Source organism: Mus caroli, chromosome 10 (genome assembly GCF_900094665.2).
Source record: "Mus caroli chromosome 10, CAROLI_EIJ_v1.1, whole genome shotgun sequence".
Lineage (NCBI taxonomy): Eukaryota > Metazoa > Chordata > Mammalia > Rodentia > Muridae > Mus > Mus caroli.
In genome coordinates, this window is record NC_034579.1 from 68,470,725 (window position 1) to 68,491,807 (window position 21,083).

At 39.2% G+C, this 21,083-nt stretch overlaps 1 protein-coding gene across 9 annotated transcripts in view; it reads left to right on the plus strand.

The window, feature by feature from the left end:
- The window catches only part of Pcdh15 (protocadherin related 15), a 1,443,104-nt gene extending 1,422,516 nt beyond the window's left edge, over positions 1-20,588 (plus strand). For 3 of the 9 annotated variants that reach the window (XM_021175219.2, XM_021175225.2, XM_021175222.2), the window contains 4 exons: positions 1,135-1,143; positions 1,704-1,859; positions 3,955-3,960; positions 5,510-9,905. In XM_021175219.2, the coding sequence (XP_021030878.1) occupies positions 1,135-1,143; positions 1,704-1,859; positions 3,955-3,960; positions 5,510-6,932 (1,594 nt within the window). In that variant the 3' untranslated portion in view covers positions 6,933-9,905. Of the gene's footprint in view, positions 1-1,134; positions 1,144-1,703; positions 1,860-3,954; positions 3,961-5,509; positions 9,906-10,571; positions 10,591-12,106; positions 12,143-16,260; positions 16,332-17,202; positions 17,312-18,331; positions 19,203-20,522 lie in introns of those variants that run through there. The other 6 variants (XM_021175221.2, XM_021175224.2, XM_029482520.1 and 3 more) reach the window with 5 other exon arrangements.
- The last annotated feature ends 495 nt before the right edge of the window (positions 20,589-21,083 follow it).

A 21,083-nucleotide genomic window follows, 5' to 3' on the forward strand; every position in this document is an offset into this window, starting at 1 on the left:
TAAAACACTGACCAAAATCAACTTGGGGAAGAAAGATTACAAGTTATAATCTATAACCAAGGGAAGCCAGGTCTGAAGTTCAAGACAAGAACCTGGAGGCAGGATCTGAAACAGACAGCAGAGGGGTTCTGCCTACTTCCAGCCTCTTGTTCCCCTGTCTTTCTTAACAAGGTCAAGCATACATTCTCAGGAATGTCACTGGCCACTGTGAGCCAGGCTCTCCCACATCAATCCTTAATAGGGAAAATGTCCCCTAGATTTACCTCCAGGCAATCTGATGGAGGAGTCTTCCCAGCTGTGGTACCTTCTTCTCAGGGGATGCTAGCTTGTGAGAAGTGGGCGGAAACTCTAACCAGACCACCCACAGGTCGGTCTGAAAGCATCAGTTCTCCTGTCTTCCTATGGGTGTCAAGCTGACAATCAAAACCCTGCCATCATTGTAACCATCTTTTCAGTCTCTAAGCAGCTGTCTCTCAAATTGAGTCCAGTGAGTTAATTCTGCCTTGAAACATTCAAGGTGAAGGTGGTAAATGGATACTTTCCTCACAAAGGTCCTATGGAGTTGCAGACATAACGTTTGATAGCTACAGTTAAGCTTAATGCTTCTTTTTCGTTTGAGACAGGGTTTCTGTGTTTCTTTAACAAATCAATTATTGCAGTTAATCTGATGTTCCTAATTTCCACATTTATTCTCTGGTGCTCTTTCTCCATTTTCATTGGACTGCTCCTCAAAGGCGTGTATCAGATCCTTATACCAGTAAAATCAATGATTTCTCCACGTAAAGAAACAAGCCCTTACAAACATCAGGCCATCCTCAAGTTTCCATAGTCTTATTAGAACTGAAACTCACAGCTCCATGATTTACTACAGTTTTTCTTTCTTCCTTTGGTTCAGTTATTTATTTCTTTGTGGTAAATGTTTTTGTAACTTGTAAGTCTGCACCGGTAATAATGAGGGGCTACACATTCACTCGCTGTACTGAAGTCCTTCCTTCTCCCCCTGAATCATTAACTGTCATTAAGAGCTTATTCAGTAAACTGCATATAATTTATAGCAGATCACTTTATAAAGCCATTAGTACAATATTTCTAATGTCACTTTCTCTTCTTCTTGCACACTGCTTTCCAAAACAGGTTTAAAGTGTAAGTATGATTACAAATATTTTGCACATGAATATATGTGATAGAAAAATGAGAAATCGCAGATTATATCAACCAAGTTGTAATAACATACTGGACTGTGTATTATTTTCTTAGCAATTATTTGGGCTTATTTTGAGGTGTGTGTGTGCATGTGCATACGTATGTGTGCATGTGCATACGTATGTGTGCATGTTTAAGCTGATTTTAGACAACTTGTTACAACACTAACATGAAAGGTAAAAGTATATTCTAATCATTTCTAAAATTTGATTGCTTAATTTTTTAGAAGAATTACTGTCTGTGACATTTCAAACCACAGATCACCTCTAACACTAGTATCCTGGCCATTACTTCTGTGAATTCTGCTGTTCCTTGGGGGGGGGGGGGCAAATATTTACATATGGAACACAAGAACGCTTCTGTTATATCGATTTAGTAGTTCAAATATTTGTGTATAATTTAAGTGGATCCCCTGATAACAGAACCTCGTTATTAAGACAATAGCCTATTGATTGTGGTTTCCAAACTGAGTCTTACAAGACAACCTTACTCTACTCAAGACGCCAGGCTGAGTGCACGAAGACCGCAAGAATTCAGTCTGCTATGCCTGCAGCCAAGCCTGCAGCTCCTGTACCAGCTGTGCCTGCGCCGCCCCCGCCACCACCACCACCACCCCCAGGAGCACATCTCTATGAAGAACTTGGAGAGAGCGCAATGTGAGTAATGAGGGAGGATAACTGTGTGGGTGCAGTGGATTTTGGGAGCAAAGCTACTTCCAAGCTCACATAGAATACAGCTGTCAGCCCATTACAGCCCATCATCTTATTATTAAGTCTAAAGTAGCTGAGAGCTCAAGTTGAGAAACTATAGTGAAAAAGAAAAAGGAAACAATTCAAGACAAAAGGAAAATTTACAGGAAAAAAAATATAAACCATATCCATGTTAGACACAGCTTCAAATATTATATTTAATCTCCCAATCTTAATGATATTTGGACAATTTTCTGAACAAAATTATAGATTTTCAAAAAAGCAGTCAAGTAGGAGATTGTAATACATCTGAATGGTAAGACTGTAATTCTTGATTTGAGATTAAAAAAAAAAACCTCCAATTTATCAATCAAAAATCAAATTCTGTGGTTTAAAATCAGATGTTAACATACTATTATAGAATATTATATGAAGGAAAAAATAAAATATGAGCTACTAAGTGATACAGTGTGCTCTGAACTGTCTGCTCACTCTACTGCTCAGAGGCAGCTGTGGTCAACATCTCTACACTCTGAAATTTCTAAGCAATTTTAAACCATACATTTTTGACAGAGCTTGTTAATGTATTTCTGAGACTTCACAGCTGTTTCTGTCAAAAGATAAAACCCACATAGTCTGATTTTATTAAATTTGTGTTTATTATAAAACTTCAAGGGCAACTACATTAGGGCATGGTAAGAAATTTGGAAGTGAGCTGAGCTCAGGAAAGTTGGTTGTTAGTGACTAAAAACATGTAGGTGTTCTGTTTCTAGGATTTACTCATGGGAGTAGAGTACATCGCAAAAATCATGAAAATTACTTCTGTTGGAAAAAAAGTTTAGACAGATGCATGAATAGTGTATTCAGCATTTATAATAGTATATAAGAAACTGTAAAATTATATGGGTGCTCTTTTAGTGTTATACAAATTTTGTAATCTATAACATACAGTGTATGTGTATATATATATATATATATATATATATATATATATATATATATATATCCTACGTAAGTTGTAGTTAAAGCACAGCATTCTGTTTACATATAGAATTCCTTCCTTAAATCTGTGTTTTCACTTCTCAGTCTTCAAAGGATACGCTCATTAAATTACTGGTGAAGTAGGAATTGAGCCAATATGATTTGATCTTCCAATTATATTGAACAGTATGTTCTAACAATGATGTTCAGATTAAAAAACAAAAGCATTTGTGTGAAGTTAGCAGTATTCACGTATGAGAACAATGGCTGAAATACATAGATGCTTTTACAAAGCAAATTTATGGACCAGCAACTGTAAATCTGCAGTCAGTAGTGGTGGGTGAGGGTAAATTGCAACTAGTGGTCTTTAAGGGCTATTAGCCCTTGAAAACCTGTAGTAGAAGATTTTTGAATCATGTGTTGAAACATTTTAAATCTGAACCTTACCTCATTTTTAGAAATGCTTCATTTTTCTATTGAAAATGTTTTATAAGGGTTCTCTAGTAAGCTGCAAAATCAACTAGCTCCAAAGGAATTATTCCCAATAACATTTTTAAATAGAAAAAAAACCAAATGATTTCAAGAAAAACAAATCTTCACAAAGCAATTAATAACTTCATGTAGATTTAACACTCTATAATACTCACCTAGTATCTAATATATTTACTTTCTTTCTGAAACCCGGGATCATCTCTCTAACATAGTGCACATAGACCAGTTTTTAAAGTTAAGACTTGCTCGTGATTCCTGGCCTTATTTAAAATTTCTCTTTCACGATTAAGATAAGCCCATGCTTCACAAAGATGAAATTTTATAGATCTCTAGAAAACGGATGGTTAGATAAAATTCTACATGGTAAGAGTGGAGAGTAAACGTCACAAGATTTTACCTGAGACATTATTAGATATTATTCTCATGAATGAGGGGAAAGAAACATTGAAGAACATGCATCTTCTCTCTTGGATGTGTGTATTGTTTAGAGCAAGTGTCTGTTAGTGTTGTGTGCTCGCCTGGAATTAATGATAGTTACAACTTTTCTTCCCTGTCACATGTTTGCCCTTTCTCACCTGTGGATGCACAGGCATAAGTAAGTAAATCCTATCATTCTCATAAAAGGCTGTTAGAGCATAGATGCAGAGCCATGGGTGGAGCAGGATTAATGTCTGCACAGTGGTCCTCATCTTTCACGATGTAGGTGTTTATGTTTAAAAGGAAATAGCATCCTCCCGTAGTCTCCTTTCCCCACCCCCACCCCACCCTCCAGTTTCCTTCTGATATGACAGTACTCTCAGTGTCCAGGGACCATTTCAAAAGTATCTGTATCTTTCCTTCAGATGTAGAGTTGTTTCCATCATAAGTCACGTATATGACTCCCTTAGATCACTTCTTCCAAAACTAGCAGCCATATAATATGAAGTGAAATGATATTTGATGTATTTTCAAAATATCTTTCCAAGCTTAGGACAAAAGACCATATTGTCCCTACTTCCTAAATTATTCAGGTCGTCTGATAATCCAGACCCTTTGTGAGTGGGCTTGTTTTTTGTGGTCAGATTTTGAAGTTATGTATCATTTCATTGCCTGATCTATTAACCCATTTTGGGGTAATAACTGTTTTCAACATTGTTGAAAATATTTATATTTTATTTTTCCTCTGGTTAGAGTTAAACATTTAACAACTGAAAAAATTAATTTGTTGTTATGCTTTAGCTTGAAGGGGAAGAAAGCACTTGCCAGCTAACCTTTCAGAAGGAAGGGTCCCAATGCTTGTAGTTCAGGCCCTGGACTTGAGTTATGCAACTTTTTAACATTAATTAGAGTGCATGGCCACTTGTGGTACTTGACTCAGTATCCACTCATTGACGAATCATGCAGAAAAACCAAAAGGGTATTGTTTTTAACATACATATTTTTTCATCCAGTGAATTTTTCACTAATGATTGACCCACATTATATTTGCTGAAATTGTAAAAATTTCCCTCTCTTGTCAGTTTGTGTTTTCTGTATTTCACAATAACCAAGCGTAGAGTTTAAATCATCTTAGTTCAGGATGGTAGCATGAAGTTGATTTCTCAACTATGATTTTTGAACTCTCTAAGAGATTTTTCTGTTCTGTCTTTAGAAACTCTTGTTCTGATCCAGGGAGGGGGCTTTCCCCTTCAGCATTGTCTTAAAAATTTTGTTTTATATCAGAGACGATTTTTTAGCGCCCAGAGTTACTGAGATGGGATACAATGGGAAATTTCTGATTGAGATACTGCCAAGACCTATGCATATAACAGTGGGCTTTGGGCACCCTACAGAAAGATGGAATATACAACCAAAAGCTGGGGTACCTGTCTGTACTCCCCAAAACCAAGGCTTATACTGTTATATTTGAACCCAGATACTTTACGGATTCAAACTAATTAGAGAGGAGCGGGACAGGCTAGAGATTGATATTTTAATGGAAATTCCTCATCCTTCTCACAACTCTGGATGTCCATGTCTTGTCTTCCCTAGAGTAGGATCTTGAAAGTGATGTTGTACATCAGTGCTTTAATGTTGTTAGGCCTTTGTTATATAAAATATGATGACCATGAAAACACCTTTCTTATGAATCTGTATCACAACTTGTCTCCTTCTTCTCTTTCAAGTCTTTTCCTTCTCTACCATTTTGAACAAAGCAGGGGAAATAACTCAGTCCCAGAAGACAGGAGCAGTCATCGCGATGGGATGGCCTTTTCCTCCAGTACTACTGAGTCTCATGAGCCAGCTCATGTAGAGGGACCACTTAAGGAGAGCCAGCCTAACCCAGCAAGGACGTTCTCATTTCTTCCTGATGAGGATAACTTAAGTACCCATAATCCCCTTTACATGGAAAGTATAGGTCAAAGGTCAACAAACTCAGACCTTCAGCCACGAACAGATTTTGAAGAGCTGTTGGCACCCAGAACACAAGTTAAGAGTCAGTCTCTGAGGGGCCCAAGAGAAAAGATTCAGAGGGTGTGGAATCAATCTGTGAGCTTTCCTAGGCGGCTCATGTGGAAAGCCCCAAACAGGCCAGAGACCATAGACCTGGTGGAGTGGCAGATCACCAGGCAGAGAGCTGAATGCGAAAGCGCCAGATGCCACCCAAGCCAGAGAGGTAGCAGCAACGTTCTGCTGGCAACTGAAGATGCCCACGAGTCAGAGAAAGAAGGGGGACACAGAGACACCCTAATCGTCCAGCAAACAGAGCAGCTGAAATCTCTGTCTTCTGGCTCTTCTTTTTCCTCCTCTTGGTCTCACTTTTCTTTCTCAACTCTACCAACGATTTCCAGAGCGGTGGAACTCGGGTCGGAACCTAACGCGGTCACTTCTCCTGCTGACTGCACCTTGGAACTTTCTCCTCCTCCGAGACCCTGTGTTTTAAACTCCTTAAGCTCTAAGAGAGAGACTCCCACGTGTGCATCAGAAACAGAACCAAAAAGGAACTCTTTTGAGATCGCTCCCCATCCACCTAGCATCTCTGCTCCCCTCCCACATATGCCTCTTCCTAGACCTCCCATTGCCTTTACCACTTTTCCTCTTCCCCTTTCTCCCCCTAACCCTCCTCCCCCACAACTTCTTACATTTTCTCTTCCCATTTCTACACCCCCTACTTCTTCTCTACCTCCTCCTCCTCCTCGGCCACCAGCTCCCCGCCTCTTCCCACAGCCTCCTTCCACGTCCATTCCATCCACAGACAGCATCTCTGCACCAACTGCTAAATGCACTGCCAGTGCCACACATGCCAGAGAAACCACGTCTACGACACAGCCACCAGCATCCAACCCGCAGTGGGAGGCAGAACCCCACAGACATCCAAAAGGGATCCTCAGACATGTAAAAAACTTGGCGGAGCTCGAGAAATCGGTGTCTAACATGTACAGTCACATAGAAAAAAACTGCCCACCTGCAGATCCCTCAAAACTACACACGTTTTGCCCTGCAGAGAAAACAGGCATGAAAATCACACATGACCAGAGCCAGGAAACGTTGGTTAGAGTTGTTGAGGGAATTGACGTGCAACCTCACAGTCAATCAACATCTTTGTAACGATGCTTCTCCAATTTTAACTGGGCGATTCTTTTCTTGGTCGTAACCCTCAAAGTGGAGCACGAGAATTTTGAACGTCACAGAAGAGTCCACTGTTTTTTATCCCAAACTCAATGCAATGCCTTTTTCTTCCACACTTTTAATTTCAATTAACATCACCGTCACTAACTCATAGAGTAGATTGACCTTAATTTTCTTAACTTCAAGGTAGCATTATTTGTCCTACATTTATTTTAAAAGTAAGTAACTTTATCTGTTTTTAACGGGGAGATTTGGGCATGAAAAGTACTGATCCAACTAAAACCAAAGGCGTGTTGACCTTGTTGACCTTGTTGATGGGTGATGTTATTCTTTTCTCTTTAGTTTTTGACCACGGTTTTATATGAATGTTCTAGCTGGGGGTAACAGAAAAACAGGGTGCTAGTAAGCCATAATGCTCTCTCTTTGGCTTGTTATTTCCTTGAAAGTCTATGTATTTGGTAAAAGGAAATGTTTCACAGGTAAAATGATCCTTAGAATTGTAGGGAATGGCAGACAGCAGGGATTTAAAAGGCAATCTCAGGTGCTTTACTATGTAGTTATCAGTTTTCTTATGATACCCTCCATTCCGGATTGTTTTGATCTTTTTAGTAGGCTTTCAGATGAGAAATCTCTCCCATTTTTTTCAGTTGCTGTTATGTTTCTTTATCTTGATGCTTTATGATGAAAATAAATCTCATGCCGCTGACTTTTGTAAGACATCTTAATTTTTTTTAATCAAAGGTGCCTAAAATGCTATTTAATTTAACCTTTTCCCATTATAAAAATCACCTCCTTCTTTATAATTTTATGGTTCTACTTTCCAAGAAGACATTCTTTGATATCCAATTTATTTAATAAATAAAATAAAAATTACTTTTAAATGAAGAGATACTATTCTTGGTGCCTTATCACCTGTATGCTCAGAGGTTTGTTCTTTGTTTTAGGCAGAAGAGAAAGATTTATCCTATGGGAACAAAGTCCCATGGTTGCAGTAGTTGTGAAAATATCCCTGAGCTCAATGGATTGAATTCTGGGGAATTATAGCTAAGCTAAGCACCACTGTCTTCACGAAGCATACACATTCTCTTTTAAGTTATACTGACATACACGGGTATATGATGTATTATATGTAAACATCAAGTAACAATATTTTGTTTTTCCCATAAAACACATTGAATAAAATTGAACTACTAGAAATTCTTACGTTTGAGACAAATTCTACTATTTGTTGAACTCTAGAATTGAACTATTTGAGAAAATGTAAACCTGCATATTCCGTGAGAACAGCTGAGACAACTAACCTCAGCTTCTATTACAAGGAAATCACAGAGGTTTTCCTAAACTATCCCAGCCACAGTGAAACATGGCTTTACTTCTGTGTGTCCACAAAGGCTGAGAACCCCACAGTACCATCATCTCTAAGAAGGTTTTGGGCTCTTAAAATTTGACACAGCCCTTCAATCATTTAATGTTCATGCCTGATTAACAGGAGCAGATCAAAAGCAATCCAAAAACCTACTTACCCTCCGCAGCAGCCCATCTGCTTCAGATATCTTTCCTCCACATCAAAAGTCATTTATTTCCTGGGATTCTTGTATGTGTTTTGTGTTGTTTTGTTTTGTTTTCCCTCTTTTCACTGAAAAGCTTCCCTTGGAGTGTTCGTTGGCAGCTGGTCATATGCCTGAGAACTTGTGCTGTATGGTGGATTCTAACAGGGTCTTGCTGATAGTTAAACTGTCTTTTACATGAGTCCTATAAAGGTTGTTTAAAAATATAACCCCTCACGCTTCTTGTCTCTCCAGTGCTACAAGCTCACATGTCTGTGTGAAAAATCATTCTTTCCTCTGCATTTGTTAAGGTCTGCTCAGTGTATAAGGAATGGTTAGAGGGATTATTTAGAATTCAAAGAGAACATTTATTATGCCATTGTCGTTGCTAAGACAATGTAGATGTATACAGACATAGGATCTAAAAATGAATAATTGCTACACACGAGGTAGTAGAATTACATGAAAAGATGCATTGATATTATTTGATTGATTTTATCATTATCAACATTCATGATTTGAAAGGACAGATAATTATGAATATTGATGTTATATAAATATACCTCTTCTAGGTAAGTGTCTGACTTTGAGCTCAAATAGCAGTATAGTTACCCAATGTAAACACAAGAGCATGTGTGTATATGTGTATGTGCATATGTATGTGTGTGTGTGTGTGTATAAAACTAATTTTGAAAGAGCATCTTACTCTTGTTACCTTGAACTCATAACCCACAATAGCTTCAAACTCACTATGTGGTCCACTCTGACCAAGTTTCCTGTCTCTGCCTCCTAAATGCTGGGATTATAAACATGAGCCTCTAAGCCCAAATATTAAAATTTTTCAAATTTAATAAAAGGGGGAAATTGAGATATCCTAGAAAACAAACTTTGTCGAGCTATTTTACCTGATTTGTGTGGCTCATCAATGTTGTGACCCTTTAACATAGTTTCTCATATTGGGGTGACTTCCCCGCCAGCCATAAAATTATTTTGCTGCTCCTTCATGACTGTAAGCTTGTGCTGTTGTGAATTGTAAGGTTTGGATTATTATGAACCTGATAGGCAACTCTGTGGGAGCTGCAATTCACAGGTCGAGAACCACTGCTGCCAAGCTATAGGTGCATGCTCTGCAAAGACACGTTTGTTGTCCTTAAAAAGCCATGCCTTTAACTCAGTGACATATCTACATCACAGCTGAATCCAACAAGATAAATAATATCAGCCTAATGATTAAACACACAGAAAATAAAGAAAAATCTCATGATCAATGGCAACCCAAACTGTTACACTTTCTTGTCCCTCCCAAGTGCAGACAAACATTGCACCACTTGTGGTCTGTGAACTTTACGTACCTTTGTATAGTTCTGAGTACTTGGAAGTTGAGAAGGTTTTTAAAAGTAATTGAAGTGGGTTCTTTAAAGAACAAAGAAGGTATGTTATTGTATCCTTCATTATAGTTAGTATCAAGTTGACACATGTAGGCAATAGGGTTACATTCACTCGAAAGACTATAATCTGAGTATGCACCTACATATATACTTCTGTTTAAGAAGTATTTCTTCCTTAGTGAACATAATTATTCATTTCAAGACATAGGTGAGACACTAAAGAATACCTTTATGCTAGTTGATCATAACAGAATCAAGGTGAATTATTGCACTTTGTTCTTAAGTTGTTTTCACGTTTATTTATTCAGTGTATGTGCATGCATGGGGCTTGGGAGAATATGTACCATAGCCTGGATATAGAGAGAGGTCAGAGAAGAACCTTCAGGAGTCAGCCCTCTCTACATGTAAATTCTGGGGGTTAGACTCAGTTCATCAGGCTACGCGGCATAGATGGATAGAGTTTGCTGGTCACGTGAGATCTGTGAAGACAATCTTTTAGTACAGCAAGTACAGACATGACCCTCGCATCTGAATAACATAACACGAGGAAGTATGTCCCAGGGAGAGTAATTTTAGAAAAATTGATTGTATTTCCTCTGATTCTCTTAAATGGTCCTTATCTGTAATTCTCTTGGGTCTGAAAATCCATGCATTTAACACAAGTTTCCATTTCTGCCTTTCAGGGGAGGCTTTGCACCAGAGGTAAGGGCTTTATCATGTAGTCCAGCATTGAGCCTTCAAGGGAAGCCTTTGTATAGGATATGGGACTAATTGAAGCTAGATTTACCTTCTATTTCAATCAAAATTTTTAATGATGTTTTCTAATGTATTTCCTTTCTATATGTTGCTTCTTTGCTTTGGAGTTTTAAGCCTACCATCTGGGGTGTAAACAATGACCAGTAGCTAACACTTCCAATGATGTCTTTGTTCTGAATTGTATTGAACTGTAGTATATGTGGTAGCACACTAAATTTGGTTTTCTGGTTCTATAGATATAATTAAGAGGCTGTAAAGTTGATTAACATTTCTTAACAGTTCGGGTTTCTCTCCAGCCCAAATATCTGATATATCTCTAATATCATACTAGTAGACATCTCTGAGTTTTTTATTCCATGTCTGTGACTCAGTCTACAGAGAACATACTGAGAATTCTGACCAATAGCATTGAGTGAGATCTGTGAGTCTCATCGAAGTTATTGAGAACCTAGTTTGACTTAGCAGACAGTCTCTCAATCAAAAAGGTGACATAAATACATTCTCTGTAGCTTGTACTTTGTAATGCATATATTCTAGACCATGCAGATGGATATTAATGACCTAGATGAAGAACTAGTTCTCAGGGATGGTTATAACTGATAACGAATCCATTCGAATTGGAGAGTCTCTAACCTAAACTTCTTTCCTTTTCAAAGAGTAACCTATCTATGTGCTCATTTTGAGCAGTTGGTTCACAGACAGGATCACTTCCAGAGCTGCACTCTACCCTCCCAGGGCACACAGAAAGATGTATCATTTAACAATTTACTTCCAAAATTCGCTAAGCTGAAATTTGAGCAAGTATTAGTTCCCATTTGGTTGAAGAGTGAATTATCACTAAATGTACCAACAAAGACTTTGACACAGCTCATTGGATGAGTTAACAGGGAGAGGAGGCAGATGGGAGGCCCTACAGAATTGGAGAAGGGACAATTTCCTGACTCACAAAAGACTTTTACAAACATACTCAAATGGGAACCATCCATATTAAAAAAAAAATGGGAGAGCAAAGAGAATGTCTTCAATACGATCCCAAAGATGATGCATCTTGTCACTCCGACTTCCCATTCTTCCCGAAGGATGAGATTATACTTAGTGTGATGAGGAGTGAAATGATGAGCAAAATAGCCCTGTGCTATTTGTTTGTAGAAGCCTAAGCAATCCTTCATACTCTGAAGCTTAAACAAAAATATCCTCATAGAAATTGGTTATTAAGGTTATTATTATCAGTAGCTAATTAAAGTAACCAAAATTAAAGCCAGTGGCTTCTGATATACCTTAGGTGCCCAAGTAATTATCTGAACTATTAATTAGTAGTTTGGCAGGTGTCATGTGAGTAATAAATCATACCTTAAGTGACAGGTTCAAGCTGTTGCCTGTATTCCTCTTTTCTCAATCGTGTTCTTTATTTCCCACCTGAACTACTATCTAAATCTTTTCCTGTTTTAATTTCCTTTGGCAGCATCAACTGCTGAGACCTTCTCTTCTTAAACCGGAGGTATCGATTTTCACTTTCTTTTCAACCTCACTAAACCTTTAAACGATACTTTTATACTTCAGTGGGCAGAGTGGGGCAGCCTCTGATGTGGTCCCCTTTTTACTGACGAGAGAAAATGCACTTTTGAGTTTAAATTAATAAACAAATAAAAAAAGAAATGGCCACTCAATTGCTCGCTGGTGACTACAGTTTTAAACTTTCAGCTTCTGTCTAGAACAGCGGTTCTCAGCCTGGGGAGATGGGAGTCTTTTAGGGGTCACATTACTCACAGGGGTCACCTGAGACTGTCAGAAGACGCAGATGCTTACATTGTGATTCAAAACAGTAGCAAAATTACAGTCACAAAACAACAAGATAAGTTTGTGGTTGGGGTCGCCACCACATGAGGAACTGTAGTAAAGGCTCATAGCACTGGGAGGGTTGAGAACCACTGCTCTACAATTTAGGCCAGTACATCATTGTTGCCCTGACTTTGCCATTACTGCCTAAAACCACTCCATGGCTGAGCAGGATCTGGGGTTCATCTGAATGTGGTCTCATCAGCTGGACTTTGTGATAAATTTAGGCCTTTGCTGAGCAAGAATAAGCATTTGATTCTTTTCTCTAGGAACAGTACCCTGCATTTACTAAAGGAAAAGCATTTCTTGTTTAGAATCTACACACATACACACACACACCATCTGAAGACAGGGAGCAGAAATATATCAATTTGCAATTAAGCTTTTAATTAGAAACTTGTATCAAGAAACCTTCCAGATGATTGACTCAGAAAACTGAGGGTGACCCACAGCCTTGGGCAAGGTGGTCTCCCAACCAGCAAGCACTGTCACCTACAAATGCTGATCATCACATCCCATTCATGAGCTTCTGGCCAACAAGCATGGAGAAGCCAAGAAAAATGGGACTGAAATATTTTTGATTTACAGCAGTTTGAACATTTACTGCAGTAATAAACGTCTAAGTTCTCTTTGCCTTCTCTGTGTGGTCAGCAGCAGAAATTAGCCTTAAAGTAACAATAAGTATTGGGTCCCACCCACACAATCATTTTGTGGTTCAACATCTAGGGATGCAGATAGGGCCTGTGTCATGCAGTGACAAGGCCAAATCCAGTCACCTGCTTAGCTCAGTCCTGAGGTCTTCCTTGACACAAGGACTTTCCTCTGTTCCTTTTCTTTTTAAACACTTGGCACTCTGCTCTTCTTTCACATTTGTGCTGGTTCTTGTCTCTGCTGACCCAGCTAAGAATTGCAGAGTATCCCGCTGCACTCCAGAGTTTCTGTTCTGTTCCCTGCTAATCATGACCATATTGGAAACCATTTATGCTGGGAATGTACAGCAGCTGTGAGACCTGAGCCTTAGTCTTAGGAATCAGAAAGTGCAGGAATACGAGCTAATCGTTACTAAGATTACATTTAAAACAGCTCGGAGGGTTCTTCTCAGTGCCTTGTGTGTATTAGATTAGGCATGCATTGATTAGCAGAGCAAACGCAGTGTTTTTGAGATGTCTGCTTTATGTAAGCCAATATACTGATGCCATTAGTCCCTTAAAAGTCTGCACTCACCAGCGTGAAGCATACATGTTTTTTCAAAGTCACTTAAATCTGGGCTTTGACTTTGTTCTACTTTCTTACCATTCTTTCTTAAGTTTATTTTATACTTCCCTTCCTATAATGGGAAATTTTGTCAAACTAAAACCTACAGCTACAAAATAAATATAAGCCACTTAGATGAAAATCTCAAGAGTGCACTCTCATGCGTGACAAGCATGAGTTAATACTCAGCACTGATTTCCCTCATCCTAAGTGCTTTCTAACGTGCACCTACGAATTACATCACCTCTGAGCTCTGTAAGTGGGATATCACAGTATATAGTCCATCCTCCCTTGACCTCGGCTTATTTGTCCACCCTGTGCTGCTACACGGGTTTTTTGTTGTTGTTGTTGTTGTTTGTTTTTTGTTTTTTTTAACTTTCCTATTGGTTCTAACTTTACACTGTTATGAACAGTCTATTGTAGCATACATTTTCCAAACTGTTTTACAAATGTATACTCCCCTGCCCTAGAATTTTATGGCCACCAATTGTCCACTGTCCATGGTAACATGCAGCATTGCTAATTATTTTTAAAACATTTATCCTAATAGATATACAAATGAGTTTTAACATCATACACAAACTGGTTTACAAAGTATTTGGAAGTTGCAAAGTCAGTTGGCATTACATTAGTGTCGAATCAATTATATTAAGCGCAGACTTAGTAACTACAGGAACCTGGCTGAAAGTGCCCATAAAGAGACTTCATGAAGAGAGAGCAAGACAGGGGGCAGATTACAGGTTGTCCTTGAGTACAGATGCAGAGCAGTGTAATAGAGGAATAGTAGCCAGACCTTGTGGGAGGCAGGAACCACCACAGAGATTCCTGGAATGAACAAAAAGTACCATGCCTTTGTTTTTCAAGAGAAACCCAAATCCCAGATTTTTGGTAGAATTCTTTGGTTAGGGTTAGCCACGATTAATCCTTTTAAATGATTTGGCAAGTTGTGACATAACTAAGAGCCATTGTCCATATTTATCACACAGATGACTTGCGTGATAAGTTTGTGTGCCTTAGAAATGGTTGCTCTCTGCCATCACAGAGCAGCAGTAGCTCCTGACTCATGCCACACACACGTGTTAAAACCAATTCCTATCACGAGTGGATTATCTGTACCAACCCACGTCCCTGTGGATGGTTATGCCGTCCCCTCCCCCTCCCTTACTCCAGTGTAAATTCAACTTCTTAACCTTTGCCATCTCTCATTATTACTATAATGGAATTTTAAAGTGTGTGGAAATGATTTAATCGCCACTGAAGCTGTTTTCATATATACACCTGAAAGCACAGCTCTCTCTATGAGCAGCGTTTAAGAAAAGCCATTATTATCAAGAGTCAGAAGGAATCTTAATAAGGTATAAAAAACAAGGATGTGTTTAAAACATCTTTAACAAGAGCTGAGGTTCTTGTTAGTGTGCAAGTCGCTCTCAGAGGATGTAAAGTTTTTGGTGAGGGAGATCTGGGTAACAGAGAACCATCAGTAGAGAAAGACTAAACAAAGCCACTGTAACAAAAGCCTCATGCCCTGGCCAGTCAATAAGCTACAATGACATTTAATGTTGATTGTGTTCATCTTCAAAGTTTGTTAAAAGCAAGCAAAACTACTCACCTGAAAGTGTCTATAATTTTATAGCCAGGAAACCTGCACTCTCCCATTTGCACACTATGTAATGACAAATAGGTTCCATGAGAATAACTGAAAATTTAACACCAGAAAAGTGTTAACTTGACATTTTTTTAATGAAGAAGCTCAAACTCCCCTCTTATTATTATTTTTTATTAGATATTTTCTTTACTTACATGTCAAATGGTATCCCCTTTCCTGGTTTCCCCTCCAAAAACCCCCTATTCAATCCTCTTCCCCCTGCTTCTATGAGGTGTTCCCCCTCTCACCCACCTACTCTGGCTTCCCCTCCTGGTATTCCCCTACACTGGGGCATCAAGCCTTCACAGGACCAAGGGCATCTCCTCCCACTGATGTCTGACAAAGTCATCCTCTGCTACATATGCAGCTGGAGCCAAGGGTCCCTCCATGTGTAGTCTTTGGTTGGTGGCTTAGTCCCTGGGAGCTCTGGGGGGTCTGGTTGGTTGATATTGTTGTTCCTCCTATGGGGTTGCAAACCCCTTAAGCTCCTTCAGTCCTTTGTCTATCTCCTGCATTGGGAACCCTTGCTCAGTCCAATGGTTGGCTGCAAGCATCTGTCTGTGTATTTGTCAGGCTCTGGCAGAGCCTCTCAGGAGACAGCTATATCAGGCTCCTGTCAGCATATACTTCTTGGCATCCACCACAGTATCTGGGTTTGGGAACTGTATACGGGATGGATCCCTAGGTGGGGCAGTCTCTGGATGACCTTTTTTTTCAGTCTCTGCTCCACACTTTGTCTCTTTTTCTTCCCATGGGTATTTTAAACTTACTTTGTCAGAAGTATTTGGAGAGATACAAACTGTTGGTATGGAAATCTCGCTTAAAACAGAAATATGTGAAGAATGTATTCAAAAGTGTCAATTTTTCTCTTTGAACAATAGGAGTTATCCATGGAATCTGGGATTGATCCTGGCCAGGAATATGGACAAGATTATTACAGTTATGAGCATGGGTACATCTTCAGTTTTTATTCAGAATTATATTGTATTCTTTTTTAAAAAAATAATAATCAGAAGTTATTATTGCTATTAGAATTTTAAAGTGTCACTGGCCCCTTTATATTTGAAAATAGTGTGCCTGATTGTTATATTAGTCAAGTTCTCACCATTTTTCTCTCATTTGCCCAGTTTGTATTTCTAGAAATGTGCTAAGAAGGTTCATAATAATTAGAATGGAATATAGAAGTCAAACATATTTGCTCAATTCCTGAATTCACCATTTATTCTGGATGCTGTGTTTTGTGGGTTTTCTTTTTCTAACCAGTCTACCTGAAGTTTTGTGCCAGAGCAGTGAAAAACCATAAAATATACTTTCAAATTTAGTAACAAGGATGAAAATGGAACACTAATTCTGCACACCTTCAAAAACACACGGGATGAAAATGCCACATAGATTATGTTCCTTCCAACCAACTTTTATGTAAAATTATAGATTTCTCACCCTGTGTGAGATACAGACTTGTATATAGAATCTTTCTTGTGTCCTCCATTCTCCATGTAGTTATGAAGTATGACATCTTTCTTCCTCCTACCTCTACTTTCTCCTCAAATTTAAATGTGAAATAACAACTCTCTTCCTTATTACTCCAGGGAGCCATTATGGCAATAATAATAATAATTAATAATAATAATAATAATAATGATAATTCTCTGGCTGTCAGGTAGTGGTTCTTAATATGTACTTTTGTTGTTGCTGTTGTTTTAATTTTTAGAAGGAATTTAATAGACCCTAAGTATCTGTTGATGATGAAGAAAAAGAAGAAAGCAGAGATCATTATGGTAGAGTTTATGAAAAATATCTCAAGTTACAAGTTTATGTTGCAGGTATGAGATGCCCCAGTATGGAAGTCGCCGTCGACTGCTGCCACCTGCTGGACAGGAGGAATACGGCGAAGTCATTGGTGAAGCTGAAGAGGAATATGAAGAGGAAGAGGTAAGTGCCTGACTTTGTCATGACACATCATACAATAACAGCTCGTTAGATCTGGTTTGACTAATGCGCTGTCGATTACTCTGTGAAAATTCCTAGTAAATTATTCATTGTTTTTCAAAGAAACGTAACAATGCTGACCATTTCATTCTCTCACCTATGGAAGCAGTTCTTTAACCTTTTTTTTTTTTTCAGTTTATTTCCTTCTTTATGAAAGGTTAAATATTTGGAAGAAGTTGCTATACAAAAGGCTTTCTAAAATCATGAATACATCTCTATAAAGACAGTCTTAAGAATTGTATATATTATAAATTTTATAATACAAGTTACTTTTGTCCTTACCCTATCTGCATAACTAAAAATCATGAAAAATGCAGTCTTCATATTCCATTTTCAGAGAATAAAATATCATCATCAATATTTTTAAATGTTATTGCGATTCATTTGTGAATTAACATGAATCATGTCTTTCAAATTCTTATATCTTACCTGCAATATTTATTTGGCAAACAGTCCTTCCCTCCATGAAATAACAGTTTCTGTAGCCCTAATTGGTTCAAAACTCAACAAGACATGTTTTTCATAAACTTTCAAATTAACTACTGTATTTCCATGACTTTTAAGAATTCTGAGATACAGCAGAAAGCTAACAAGCCAGAACTCTAAAGGTAATGAAAATGGTTATTTCTTTCTTGAGCTAAGATTAAATAAAACTAAACTAAATAACAGAAAAGAAAAAGCATTAGACTTGGGTATTAATACTATAAAGCCAAAATAAAAATAACATATTGCCTGTTGGCTAGCTTCTGTCTATCATCAGAAAAGAATATTGTCAGGTTTTGGGGTTTTTTTTTTTGTTGTTGTTGTTGTTGTTGCTGTTGTTGTTGTTGTTTTTTAAACTATATGCATAGCTTGCGTGAGGCTTTTACCCAAAAGATGAGTTTCTGCTTAACTTATGAGGGACAAGATCACGTCATAACTACCTCCGAGCTAACGTTTGAATTGCACTCTCAAAACTTTCAGGTAGAGCCAGAGAAAGTTAAAAAACCCAAAGTTGAAATTAGAGAGCCTAGTGAGGAGGAGGTGGTAGTCACCGTTGAGAAGCCACCAGCAGCTGAGCCCATATACCCAACGTGGAAGAGAGCCAGGATATTCCCGATGATTTTTAAGAAAGTCAGAGGTCTCGCCGAGAAAAGAGGCATTGACCTTGAGGGCGAGGAGTGGAGGAGGCGCCTTGAGGAAGAAGACAAAGACTATCTTCAACTGACTCTAGACCAGGAGGAAGCTACTGAAAGCACCGTGGAGTCAGAGGAGGAGTCCAGCGACTACACCGAATACACAGAAACCGAGTCTGAGTTCAGCGAGTCCGAGACCACTGAAGAATCAGAGTCGGAGACCCCATCTGAGGAAGCGGAGGAGAGCTCTACCCCGGAGTCAGAGGAGTCTGAGTCCACTGAGTCAGAGGGAGAGAAAGCAAGAAAAAACATCGTGCTAGCTAGAAGAAGGCCTGTGGTCGAGGAAATCCAGGAGGTGAAAGGTAAGAGAGAGGAGCCCCTGGTGGAAGAGGAAGAAGAGCCCCCAGTAGAGGAGGAAGAACGGCCAGAGGAAGGAGAAGAAAGCGAAGCAGCTCCCATGGATGAATCCACGGACCTGGAGGCTGGGGATGTCCCAGAAGAGGGCAGTGCAGAATCAGTCTCCATGGAGAGGGGCGTGGAAAGTGAGGAGGAGTCAGAATCAGAACTGAGCAGCAGCAGCAGTACCAGTGAGAGTCTCTCCGGAGGCCCCTGGGGCTTCCAGGTGCCAGAATATGACAGACAGAAGGATGAAGAGCCCAAGAAATCTCCAGGCGCAAACTCCGAAGGTTACAACACAGCCCTATAGAAAAGAGTTCACAGTAGGTGGGGGTTTGCGGTGACATGTGCTCCTGTGTGCAGTGCCTTCTGTGTGGTCTCTGAAACGGCTCTCAACAGGGTGGGGACTTGGCATGATTTGACTCTCTGACTCATGGTTAGAAGTAAGATAAGAAAATGATTATGTATGCTACTTACATAGACGTGCATGCTGAGATACGGTAGATCAAACCTGTCTAACTCTCTCTTCTACTAGCAAACAGGGAAACATCAATACTGACTATAAAGTGGCATTATCAGTGACACTTGTCTATAGCAAGCATGTATGTGATAAATAGTCTTTGCAGAGTAGATACTAACAAACAGAAACAAATGATGTGAGTAACTGTTTCTGATTATTTCTGCTCCCTGCGAAGGTGACCAGTCAAAGATACCCTGTATCAACTCCCACCTTCAAATTCTAGGAGTTAAATGAAACATCTTGAAAGTTAAAAGTGATTATTCTTTAGGTTGTATTTAAAATCTAACTAACAGTCACAGCTTTTCTTCTAGGTAAATAAACACCATTATTTAAAAATACTTATAGAGAGACCAGAAAACATTGCCTATTGAGTAGAAAGAGGACATTCATATTCCCCCAGTGTTACATTGTTTAGGGGGAGAGAAAAGTAGTGTTGCTTAAGTTTTGCAATTTGTCATGTCTGATGCTAGTTGGTAAAAAGACAGCTGAATCAGCAAAAATGTCCATTATGTTCCAGGAGAAGCTCTGGTTCGTATAACAATAAGCACTCACGTTGGGCAAATACTTTCCTTTAAGTAAATAAAGATTCAGTGAAATGACCCAGAACACCATGATGCTTCAACTGCTCGCACACGTCAAAATGGACAAACATTTTTGATTAACATGCGGAAGTAGGTTACAGACTAGAGTTACATGGATACAGAAATATTTTTTAAATACTGGAAAGAAAAAAATGTTAAAATGGATACGATGTACAAATTCTGTTCCTGGCTTTCTGCTGAACTTGCTGAATGGCTGAGCAGCCAATAAAACAATGAGTTGGGACTTAGCAAAATACGGAGAAAAACGTACTTTTCTTTTCATACCTCATGGTATCATGATGTTAAAAGAAAGGGTTCCCTATTAATTAGGTCTACTCCAAACTCAGCAACACTTTATTCAAAGATGTTTAGACTCTGGATCCAATACGGAGCTGGAGAAAGGATAATAAGATGGAAAAAATGCTTTCTTTGCCCTCTTGAGAATGTACTTTGCCACCTCTTCAGATCTTGCTGTGGATTGCACAAAGCCTTTGATTTCCTTTGAGAATGACCAACCATATTGTTATTCTTTATTTCCTCAGTGGGCAAGAAAAAGAATGATCAAGTTGGTGGTCGATCGGGAGTATGAGAGCAGCTCGCCTGGGGAAGACAGCGCTCCTGAGTCGCAGAGAAGCAGAACTCACAAGCCCAGTGGCCACAGCAATGTCAACGGCAACATCTACATTGCGCAGAATGGTTCCGTGGTGAGAACACGCCGTGCCTGCGTCGCTGATAACTTGAAGGTGCCCTCCCCTGGGTTGCTTGGGAGGCATCTGAAGAAATTAGACACATGGGCAGGGACACGTGAAGAGAATGTGCCCCTGAACACACTGTTCAAGGGGCCATTTTCCACAGAGAAAGCGAAAAGAACCCCAACTCTGGTCACGTTTGCCCCGTGCCCCGTGGTGGCTGAGCACTCGGCAGTGAAGCCATCAGGGACCAGGCTGAAACACACAGCTGAGCAGGAGTCCATGGTAGACAGTCGGCTCTCTAGAGAGTCGATGGAATTCCACGGTGACAACGCGCCATCAGATGAGGAGGAGCTCTGGATGGGTCCGTGGAACAGCCTCCACATACCAATGACAAAACTCTGACCAATACAA